Source organism: Nomascus leucogenys, chromosome 15, assembly GCF_006542625.1.
Source record: "Nomascus leucogenys isolate Asia chromosome 15, Asia_NLE_v1, whole genome shotgun sequence".
NCBI lineage: Eukaryota > Metazoa > Chordata > Mammalia > Primates > Hylobatidae > Nomascus > Nomascus leucogenys.
The window spans coordinates 6,096,535-6,108,812 of NC_044395.1; the positions used below are offsets into that span (position 1 = coordinate 6,096,535).

At 42.6% G+C, this 12,278-nt stretch overlaps 1 protein-coding gene across 5 annotated transcripts in view; it reads left to right on the forward strand.

Moving 5' to 3' along the window:
* KCNJ1 (potassium inwardly rectifying channel subfamily J member 1) overlaps window positions 1–11,931 on the forward strand; it is a 31,311-nt gene extending 19,380 nt beyond the window's left edge. For 3 of the 5 annotated variants that reach the window (XM_003253395.3, XM_003253393.3, XM_003253397.3), the window contains one exon: window positions 7,991–10,241. In XM_003253395.3, coding sequence (XP_003253443.1) covers window positions 7,991–9,130 — 1,140 coding nt within the window. In that variant the 3' untranslated portion in view covers window positions 9,131–10,241. Of the gene's footprint in view, window positions 1–5,734; window positions 5,875–7,990 lie in introns of those variants that run through there. The other 2 variants (XM_003253394.3, XM_003253396.3) reach the window with 2 other exon arrangements.
* The last annotated feature ends 347 nt before the right edge of the window (window positions 11,932–12,278 follow it).

Here is a 12,278-nt window from a genome sequence, read left to right on the forward strand (position 1 = left end):
GACAGAGTCTCGCTCTGTCACCCAGGCTGGAGTGCAGTGGCGTGATCTCGGATCACCACAAGCTCTGCCTCCTGGGTTCACGCCATTCTCCTGCCTCAGCCTCCTGAGTAGCTGGGACTACAGGTGCCCGCCACCATGCCCAGCTAATTTTTTGTATTTTTAGTAGAGACAGGGCTTCACCGTGTTAGCCAGGATGGTCTCGATCTCCTGACCTCGTGATCCACCTGCCTCGGCCTCCCAAAGTGCTGGGATGACAGGCGTGAGCCACCACGCCTGGCTGGTCTCAGGTACTTTGAGGCTGAGGCAGGAGGATTGCTTGAGCCCAGGAGGGTGAGGATGCAGTGAGCTGTGATTGCACTGCTGCACTCCAATCTGGATGACAGAGTGAGACCCTGTCTCAAAAATAAATTAATAAATAAATAAGAAACAAAAAAAAAGAAATGAAAAAGAAAATACATACAGGATAAGCATCCACCTTCCAAAGCATTGATTTCTGACTACAGCAAATGCGGGCTGCCACCAAAGACTGGTAAGACCTCACAAACCCCTTGCCTGGGTTCAGGCTTCACTAGCTCCCAGCGGTGGGGACATCACAGCTTCCAGTGCTTCCCACTGGGACCCAATCAAGGTGCCAAGAAGACGTATAGGTTTTTGTGGTGAGAGTATAGTTATCTAAGGATAACCAATGGCTTTGGGAAACAAGTTAGCTAGATAGAATTTAAAAGCTGAGCTTGAAATTTTTAACTCATTTTAATGGCTTTTTCTATTTAACTTGGCTATATCCTTGATTCTTCACTTCTTCATACAGAAACAAACATACATACCAATTGCACATAGGCACGTAAGACTTGTGGAAGCCACGGAATGGAATTGGTTCTCACCAATGGGCTTGTAAAATGGTTTTGTTGTGTTATAGTTACACTTATTTCCTGTGCTCTTAGGGTCTTTCGTGGTCAGGGCCCTCCAGTCAGAAAGCACCAGTAGTACCCTGTGTTTGAGCAAGCTGGACTTTTTGCAGCTATGGAGAACTGCACCATAAACAATCATGGGGCGTCTCACTGAGAGGGTTTTGGAAAGGACTTGCATAGGATCTGGGCATGTTTCAGGTGATGCGGCGGGGGAGGCTTAAGGAAGCAATGCTTTGCTCTGGATTAGGGGCTGTTAGGGAGTAGTAATGATTCTATGATCGAAAATGTTGATAAGTCTTATTATCTAGGTGAGAAGACTGACGTGAGGCTAAAGCTGTTCTGGGGAAAGAAACAGCAGGCACTCATCACAGCCAGGATGGGGGGATATTCGGCCGTTTTGTGGCTTGGACAATGTTTGTGTTTTGTTGGTGTTCAGACGTGATTACAGAGTGGCCTTGTTTTATCCCAGTCCATCGTGATCTGAGTGGCCTGGTCTGAGGCTGACGATCTGTGAGATTGCTTGTGCTTAACAGGAGCAAGACCCAGCCTCATGTGCCAGGAGAACCAAGACCTCGCTGGTAGTATGAGGTCAGCTTCCAGAGGCTTGCTTTTCCAGAGATCCAATCCTAGTTAATGTCTAGGGTGAGAGAAGAACAGCATCAAGCCTCGGTACCACGGCTCTGTTCAGCCTTGCCAAGGATAATTCTCTCCCTCTATCCTGTTCCCACCTCTCCAAGACAAGGCTTTTGCCCTGATTATACAGAAAACCTTTATAAAACATGTTTGTATTTTCCAGATCTTCTGTTCTGCACTGGGAGGATGGGCTCTGAAGCTAGCATAGTTGATAGACAAGGTATGCTGTCAGAACCTTCATCCCTCTCATGGAATCCTTTTCCTCCATTGGCTGTAGTCTCCAATATGGCCCATTTCACTCTGTGTGGTAGACCCCGATTGGCCTGGACCAGTGACCCCTGGTTAAACTGCCATGCTAGTTTGAAATTTGTGAACCAGTTATAATAATTGTAGCTATTTATTGCATAATTTCTATTTTCTAGGAATTTTACCTATGCTGTTGCATTTAAATCATATGACACTGTTTGAGAGTATATTATAGCCATTTCACAGGTGAGGAAACTGAGGCTCAGCAAAGGTCAGTGGTTTGCTCAGGTCACCTGACTGTTGGGTGGCAGAGATAGGGTTCAAATCAGTGTCCGTGCTAACCTGAGCTAGAGGCCCTTCTACTCTGCCACACTGCCCCTAGCTGTTACCTCTTCTGGGAACATTTCTGGCCAGGATCTCCTATCTTCTCCTGATGCCCTGTGCCCAAAAGGCCAAGTTATTCAGAAAGTGATACTCTGGCTGGCTGGCCCAGAGACACCTACAGAGCATGGTGTGCCTTCCTGAGAGTACCAACACCATCAGACCTTGTGATGCTCCAGCCCTTTTGCCCCAAGCTCTCTTCTCTGGAAGGAGGGAGGCACCTAGGAAGGCCCTTGCTGCACTTGCACCCTGGATACAGACACACTCTGGCTTCACAGCAGTGGGGACCCAGGAGTATGCTCACCCCACAGAAAAGTAGGGTATTCCTGAAGTGCATTCCCAAGTCTAGCCTGGAAGAGTCCTGAAGCTCAGATGCCCTCTTCTATGCCCATGAGGCCAGGAAAGATGGTTTCTACCAGCCTTGCCAAGTTCTACCTAAAAAGAGCCCATGCTGTTCCCGTGTGAGCTGCCTGATAGTGGTAAAGACATCAGAGATAACTTCTCTGGCATTACCGAACAGAAGGGAAATGCCACTCTCTGTCTACTACGGGTTCTGGATGTGATAAGTGTAGTCTGTGGAGCTAGATGGTTTACTGCTTCTCGGGGCGGTGAACCTTTGCAGATCCAGCAGGGTGGTGATCCTCCAATAGCTTGAGATGATTTTCATAGAAAACAGGAAGTCCTCTACAGCAGCAGTTAGATGCAGTTGTTTTCCCTCCTTAGCAAAGCTGAGTAAGAGTACAAGCCCGACACCCACCCAACCGTCTGGGTCTCCTCTTTGGGGCTGCCTTAACATCCTGTCCTCAATCTTTTCAAGGCAGCCAACCTGCCACATTACAATTCTTGAATTACTTATTCATGAACAACTTGAGAGCAGGGACTGTTACCTTGCATTGTTTCCTAGCTTAGCACCTGGTATATAGTAGATGCTCAATAAATAATGTGTTCATTTAATTATATTGATTAAGAAGGAAGAGGCTCTGCCCCATAATCCCATTCAATCATTGCAATGGAGAATCCTCAAGAAATGTTTCCAGATTCAATCGACTGTTGGCAAAGCAGTAATTTTTTCATAGAAACGAATTTCTTCTCCACTACGTTGAGAAAGGGACTAGAGACAATCATCTGACTTCTCCTCTCAGGCCACATAGCTCATATTTCCTACCTCTAACCTGAAATCCTGACTCTCAGAAATGTCCTAAAGTTACCTAAGGATGTGTATGAGCTATGAGAGGTTTGGCTGAAAGGCAGACTGCGATAAGTGTTTTTTTTTTCTCCAGTTCTATAGAGGAATAATAGACTTCTGATTCTAAATCAGAAGCAGTAACAGCCATGCCTATTTTCCCTTTCCCCTCTTTGACATAGTGGCTGTTTGACTGCTGAGCAGGCTGGGATGGTAAGTGCTGTAAGAAATCCCAAATTCTTAACGAATTGTTCTCAAGTGGATGTCTGTGGAAGAAGAGCTTCTGCACCTGGGTTCATCAGATTCGGTAAGGACCACAAACTGTTGGTCCCTCCCTTAAAATGAGCACATACTGATTAAAGTAGATGTTGCATACAAATGAAGCACATATTTTTATGGAGAAAAGGAAATTCAGGAAGAAAATATGTTTATTTTCAAGAATATGAAGGAGACTTCAGACTGATTTAGAATTTTAATGAGTTTTCTCTGAAGCACAACTAGAAGAATGTTCTTTATAACAGTTTCTCCTTTAATTCTATGAAAAAAACATGTCAAATGGTACACCAAGTGCAGAGTGCCTTTGCAGCCCAGTGTCTCACTGAGGCTTTCTATACTCCATTATTTGCTTACTTGGAACTTCTTTCAGCTCCTCCATGTTTTCTTTCCTCGGTTGCCCCTGCCTGGGTCACATAGAAGATTACACTGTAGTGTGGTTAGTAGTGCACACGCAAGACACCTCCATTAGAGTGGGAGCCACCAGATACTAAGTGATGTAAGTGACAGTGAGCTCATTGATTTTATATACTCATTGATTAATTTATTTATCATCGTTCAGCAAATATTTATAGAGTTTCTACTATATGTGACTGTAACTCATCTTCAGGGCTTGGCCTCAGGGTTACGGTTCTGCTCATCAAAATAGGTGCTCCCCAGAGTGCTCCCACTCTTTCATATCCTGGCATTTATCACTGGTCATTTCATAGTTTATTGACCCATTTGCACCACCCTCTCTGCTGAAATGGGAGTTGCATGATAACAAGGACTGAGTCCGCTGCTTCTCTGATGTCCAGCACAATGGTCAGCACACAGTCAACATTGGGTATCAACATATCATCATTGAATAGTGATTGATAAATAAATTAATGTACACATAAATGCAATGAGTTTTCTGCCAGTTGAAGTATGTTTGCAAAGAAAGGGTGGATCCCCAGCTGATGGGGATCTTTTTAAAAAGTTATTTTTTTGGCATTATACCAACCACGCTTGGTTGTGATTGATTTCCTTAGCTCACTTCCCCATTAGACTATGAACTTCTTGAGAACAGGAAGAGTTCTATTTGTCTTTGAAATCCTACAGAATAAGCATACAATCAGTGTTTGGGAAGTGCACAAAATGTCTATTTTCTGAGAATGGATTATTTATGGAACAAGAACGCTGAGGCACTAAAGAAAAAGTGGCAGTAATGTCATCCACTTGTTTTGCCAAGCCACTAAAATACCTTGGTAAATATTAGCTAATGCGCAGCCCTTTGCTTGCTATTAAGATTTACTGATTTCAACAGAAAGGAACCTAAAAACTGAGCATATTATATAACCGAGACACCAGGGACAATCTCTAATCACCTAAGAGTTCATAAAATACATATTGGCTCCATCTGTGGTTAGATTAAATGCCATTATCTAAAAAAAGTAGGATCTGTGCAATAATAGGTCTGCCATGTGAATGACAGTTTTGGTTAGTGGATGAATTTATCCTGTATCATTGCATTCTCTGAGAATAATCCCTCTCACTCTGAACAAATAAATCAATAGCATTGGCTAACCCAGTGCACGTAAAAAACACCTTCAGTAAATGCCAGGTTTTCCAGAATAATAAAGACTTCCAACAATAAAGACTTCTTTTAAGTCTGTTTCTTACATAACTGTTGTATAGAGAGATTAACATGGTATCTTGTTTCTTCCTGGTGTGATCTTACTTTTATCTTGTAAATATGTACTTATCTATGTCTGTATGTTCACCTGCATCTTTGTGAACACTTGGAAAACTCAGTATTTCAGTGGGTTTCAGAGAATAGGCTGGGAGATTGATGATAAGTAACTGTTTCCGGCCAGTAGTTATTAGGCACAACTTTTAGGAGAAACAAGTGAGCAATAGAGCGTGGCCAAGGAGAGGAAGGCAATGCTGGAACCCAATCCACGCCTGCTGCCCAGAGACCTTAGCTGATGGCTTGTCATGTCTTAGCATGTTGGTATTCAAGCCATGTGATGTTGGAAAGAAAAAAATACATATTCAGTTTGGGGCTTGGTCTGAGAACAACCAATTGCCTTGGTTTAAATCACACGACTCCACTATCAAATTGTTTCCAAGTTTACACAAATTAGCATCAGTCCACTGACTGTCGCCTACAATAAATTAGGCTGAGTCTAAAAGAAATCAGTCTGCATAGAAAGACCAACAACCAGCACCACTTCCTTGCTTTTTCCAGCTATGAATACTTCCAGTCGGAATGTGTTTGAGACGTTGGTAAGTGGAGGCTGGGGAAATCACCTCTCTGGAAAGCCAGGCAGATAATGTTTCATTATTAATGCAGTCATGGAAACTCAACGTTATTCAAGTGATCAATCGGGGGTACTTCTTCACTCTACAGAAATCTTCTTTGCCTTTAAAAGTAAAATGAATTTAAGGGAGGCTAGAGGAGCAGGGTGCTGGGGAAAAAAACTCAGAAGTTGGTGTGTTAGGAGCCATCTCTGGAATTATAATGTATGACAAAGAGAATGTGGATTCAATTGATAAATGTCGGTTTTAGAATTTACTATTTGAGCTGAGAGTCACTCTCTGGAGAGCTGGGTAAACAGTGCAACCCTGAATGCACCTGGGAGAGAGGTCAGTCCACATGGGTGTAGACCAGGGTAAAGGATGTGTGTGCAAGGAAAGGAGAAGACCATTTCCTCCTCTGTACCTCACATGCACCATCCCCTAATCCTCGTTGGGGACTTGAGGTCAATGAGGGCAGTGTGGGATGAGAGGAGGACCCTCTGACTATGTGCATTGCTGTTTATGCTCTTGGCAGCATTTTCTTTTTTTATGTCTTTAGAGCCTGCCCTCAACATTTCAAACCACCGCAGCTGTGGTTTTCTTGTCACCGCTTCGACTTGGTGTTGGCTTCTTGTGTTCTCAGCTGGGTTAAGGCCTTGAACAAAACACTGTGGGATATCACTATTATTTAAAATGTATCACTCAGTTGGTTTCGCTTCCTAGTTCTTACAAATAAACACATTTTTCAAGGGGGATTTTGAAATCTATTTTAAAAACATATTTGCATTTAATGAAAAATACCCTGAAGACACTGCGGACCAGGGTGGGTACACCTTGATATTCTTGGGCGTAGGGGAGGAGGTAATCCAGCGTTTATGACTTTGGGTTTCACCACAGTTGGCTGTTTATGGGACAGGCCCTTCACTATTTTGCTGTAAAATGGAAGTCACAGTAATGTCATCTATAAAAAATCAATTGAGCAAATAGGATTTTGATAAATGTAATTCATTCACTGAAATATTTCATTTATGTTTACTGAATAAACAGTAGGCATTCATCAACTGTGCTAGCAATTGGGATATAGGAATTAATAAAGTATGGTCTGTCTTTATGGAGTATTATTTAAATCAGTGCTCCCCAGTCCTCCGGCTTTGGAGTAGGGAAGGAAGTGTGAGATGTGTTGATGGTGGCTCTCATACTATTCCTTTTGGGAATCTTGGGAAACCATGGGGAGAGAGTAGGAACAGGCTTGTAGATTTATGGAGAAGCCCTATGAGATCATCTGGTTGGATCTGAGCTCTGTTCTAAATAGTGTTGAGCATTTAACAAAAAGTAATATGATCAATACTTGTCTGAAAATATTTTAGGAAAGTGTGACTTTAGAATATAACATTTGATAACTGAGACACGGAGTGGTAGAAGCTCCCCTAGACTGGAGGCAGGGAGCCCTATATTCTAGTTGTCATCCTGCCACTGGCTAGGTACATGAATTTGGACAAGTTATTTAAGTTTTCTGAATCTCAGTTTTCTCATTTGATAAATGAGAGAACAGAATTGAATTAGGATTTTTATTGATATATGAGTATCAGTAGAAGTACATAGATGATTTAGGTAGTATATTGATGAGTGTTTTATTGATCAGTTATTTATTTTTCTATATCTCAAAAACATCTATAATGCTTCAAGTTTGTGATTTCTCAGAAATTATTGCTTAACATAAGGCTAAACTTATGAGAAGGTGATTTAAGTAATATTCAATAAATAAAAATACAGGTCATAATTGGTTATTACAAACATATTTAAGGTTGTGTGAGACCAGTTGAGGTCAGGAAACACTTGAATACATAATCACTTAGTTTGTCTTCATTTCTAGCTCTCTGTAATTATTTTGCCTCTTTATGTTTGAGTAACGTGGTCTTCCAGTGGAAAGTTTCTATCAGAAATAGCATTGTGGTATCCAGAATAAACTTGTCAGCTTGCCAAATGATTAGTAACCCAGATAATTTTGAATGATCTTTTCGTAGTTAGGTCTTTTATGTGAGTCACCTAGTTCACTATTGCTATAAACATAATCCTTTTTTGTTTTTCTTTGATGTGTTTTCAGATCAGGGTGTTGACAGAAAGTATGCTCAAACATCTTCGGAAATGGGTCGTCACTCGCTTTTTTGGGCATTCTCGGCAAAGAGCAAGGCTAGTCTCCAAAGATGGAAGGTGCAACATAGAATTTGGCAATGTGGAGGCACAGTCAAGGTTTATATTCTTTGTGGACATCTGGACAACAGTACTTGACCTCAAATGGAGATACAAAATGACCATTTTCATCACAGCCTTCTTGGGGAGTTGGTTTTTCTTTGGTCTGCTGTGGTACACAGTAGCGTACATTCACAAAGACCTCCCAGAGTTCCATCCTTCTGCCAATCACACTCCCTGTGTGGAGAATATTAATGGCTTGACCTCAGCTTTTCTGTTTTCTCTGGAGACTCAAGTGACCATTGGATATGGATTCAGGTGTGTGACAGAACAGTGTGCCACTGCCATTTTTCTGCTTATCTTTCAGTCTATACTTGGAGTTATAATCAATTCTTTCATGTGTGGGGCCATCTTAGCCAAGATCTCCAGGCCCAAAAAACGTGCCAAGACCATTACGTTCAGCAAGAACGCAGTGATCAGCAAACGGGGAGGGAAACTTTGCCTCCTAATCCGAGTGGCTAATCTCAGGAAGAGCCTTCTTATTGGCAGTCACATTTATGGAAAGCTTCTGAAGACCACAGTCACTCCTGAAGGAGAGACCATTATTTTGGACCAGATCAATATCAACTTTGTAGTTGACACTGGGAATGAAAATTTATTCTTCATCTCCCCATTGACAATTTACCATGTCATTGATCACAACAGCCCTTTCTTCCACATGGCAGCGGAGACCCTTCTCCAGCAGGACTTCGAATTAGTGGTGTTTTTAGATGGCACAGTGGAGTCCACCAGTGCTACCTGCCAAGTCCGGACATCCTATGTCCCAGAGGAGGTGCTTTGGGGCTACCGTTTTGCCCCCATAGTATCCAAGACAAAAGAAGGGAAATACAGAGTGGATTTCCACAACTTTAGCAAGACAGTGGAAGTGGAGACTCCTCACTGTGCCATGTGCCTTTATAATGAGAAAGATGCTAGAGCCAGGATGAAGAGAGGCTATGACAACCCCAACTTCATCTTGTCAGAAGTCAATGAAACAGATGACACCAAAATGTAACAGTGGCTTTTCAACAGGAGTAAAGCAAAGTCTCTAAAGTTCCTAGTGGCTAGAAGCATTGTGAAGCAGTCAACAATTTAGGGGTACGAAAGTAGGAGAGCCTTCAAAATCTACCAGCACAAAGACCCCTGAGCCCCGCAATTGTGATCCCACAAGACATGCATCTCTACAAGGCTACTGTATTAGAACGTGCAATGCATTTACATGAAACTGGCATATGGAAGCCATAGGTGCTCACTTGAAATATTAAATATGATTATTTGAGCTCATATAAGGTTGAGGGGGGCAGACAAAATTATCAAAAGTTTCATGAACAGGCCAAACAAAATATTTTTTAAAGTTTCCTTAAAGAAGTTATGAACTTTAGAAATGATCAGGGGACAATAATAATCTCATTTTGATTCTACTGATAAGAACGACTCTGCTTTTAATGTGGACTTTTACTCATGGAAAAATTATCTCCTAATTTGGGGAGATGAACCAACCAATCAATGACAATAAGAAAACGCTTACACAAAGAACAATTTGAGGCTCTAACTTTCTCATGTGGTACATTTAGACAGAGGCTAAATCTACACACTAGAATCTTGATGATACCTTCCGGCAAGACAGCACGCTTTAGTTAAAAGTGATGAGGATATTTCTTTCAATCTGTATTGGATGGCTTAAAGGGCTATAAATCTGTTTATAAAGAGCATTTCCTGCTCTTCCAAGACAGCCATGAGGAGTTGGAAGGTGCAAAGGCAGTAGAGAAGGGAATGTATCATTAATGCACCTGAGAAGAAACAGTTTCATGTGTTCCTCCACCTAGAGTTTGTACTGAATGCTATTTCTAAAGAAGAAGTGGGAAAGAGAGAGGAATGGGATGGAGCCCCAAAGTCAGAATGTTACTATGTCTTTCTTTCCCTGACAGCTCATCTTCCTAAAAGGGACCAGCTTATGGAAGGATTGACCTTGAGGGGAAGGTTTTACTGTGAAAGTCTTCTTCAGATCCCCACCTGCATCGTTTTGAATGTGTCCTGGAAAAAAAACTGGTACTCAAAGCTGCTTAGGAATCAAAATGTTTTCAGTGTGTCGATTAATATAGTAAATTTCTGAAACTGTGCGTGCACTTTGATTATTATTATTACTATGCATTAACTGAGTCAGGTTCCAGGTGAAAATCCTTTTGCAGAGAGGACCCTCTCCTGGAAGGGGCGGGAGGAGTGGAGAGGAAGCAGATAGGACACATTTATTGTTTGGAGTCCTCAGGAGGAAATGACCCTGGCCACAGACACACCCCTTCCGGTACAGCTCCATCACGCCTCTCCAGTGTGAGTCTTGGCACATAAAACGGCAGCTGCCCACAGTTGTTGGGAGGGATGGCTTATGTTTTTCCATGCCTGGGTTGTATTTGTACAGATCCATGCACCATTCTGGTCCTCCTGACTAAGAACAGTGGGGAGTCTGATGGTTTTAGGGTTGCACACCTCGTCAGTGGCCATAACAGTGGCCATAGCTGGCCCATGTGGAACTCTCACTCTGTGCCTGTGAGTGCTTTGGCACCACAACTTAATGTGCTGACAGGAAAAAGAAATCAGGTATCATAAGCTTGAGGGAGCTGGAATTCTCTGCTGGCCCACTGTCATGATGTAGCCCCTTCATAAACTGGAGGGAAACTGTGTTGACACTTGTTCCCCCCAGCATGCGCTCCTCCTGGTGTATTCTCCTGCTGGCTGGCAGCATGCATGTAGATGGCTGGAAGTGAGATGGTCATAAGCAATCCATTCCCCTTGACTGTTTAGGGAGGTGAACAACATACATCTTTCCGATTTGTATTTACTTCTGGGTTATTTGGTGGAAGCCCATCTGCTTCTAAATATCCTTTTGCTAGGATCAAGACACCCTGCACCTGGAGTCTCTTTTTTAATGGAAATTCCCATTGACCCTCTAGCAACCACAGGTTCATCCAATTAAGCCCCTAGGAAATGAGGCCTGGAACAGGTAACTTTTGATAGGTCTAAGAAGTGGCTGGAACCCCAAAGCGCATAAAACTCCTGTGCATTTTAAGAAAGGGGTTAACAAGGGAATGGGCGCTCAAGTAGTAAAGAGAAATGAAAAATAGCCTCAGAAGGCCAAACTACTTGTAGGTTAACACCACTGCTAAAGGCAGCCTTTTTATTACAATGCAGTAACATTTTTCCCAGTGGGATCTGACTACATCAGTACTGCTATTTGCTACAGATGCAGGGTTATTCTATTTGCTGATTTTAAAAGCAAGTCAACAGTTCTAATTTCCTTCATGAAAAACTGCATCCCATGATGCATTATTATATTCAAAATTTTCCTTGAGACTGATTCTCTTTGAATTGCCCAGTTCATCTCTGTTGCTATGGGGATTTTGACTAAGAGCGTTTAATCCTGGTTGAATCTTCCTGGACTTAGGTTGGCTCAAGCTCCAATATTTAAGAGTTAAGATTTGGGAGGTTGTCCTTAATGGAAAGCACTAAATGTTTAAAAATTATTTATTCCTTAAGAGAGAAAATGTAGAAGGGAAAGATCCTTTCTGTGTTGCCAAATCTAAGACATGGGCTGATCGGTGACTGTCCTTCTGTGTCCCTCACTAAGGGGATGTGCAACTGGACCTTCCAGAAGGACTCCCTGGGCGGATTGCAGAGACGGTTGAGGAAGTGTCCTCCTTGGGGATTTTTCATGAAACGGAATATGGGTCCTCAACAGGATGCTTCTGTGAATAGCACGGGGATCTTTCCCTGTCTAGAACAAACGTTAGGACAGCTTCTGACGGAAAGAATGCAAATGAACCCGGCCCCACCCCTGGGCCGTTGTTGCCTGCCATTACAGGAAGTGTGTGTCAATCAAAGCTTGACAGGGGAGATACAGCATTTTATTTTGGAAGCCAGAAGTTTGAGAACAATGACTGGAATTTCCTCTTTCTGTCCAGCAAGGGCTGTTTGTCAGTGGGGAGATAAAAGTCCAGGGGCAGGGAATAAAGTTTATCGGGAACTGCGCAAGGCAGAGCTGTGGGGGGTGGGAGGGTGGGAGGAGGGGTTATGGAGGAAATCTATTTCAATGCCTGTCATTAAGTTTCCATTAAAAGAACATTCAGTTAGGAATTCAAAAATAATTTAATCTCCCCAGCCAGATGCAC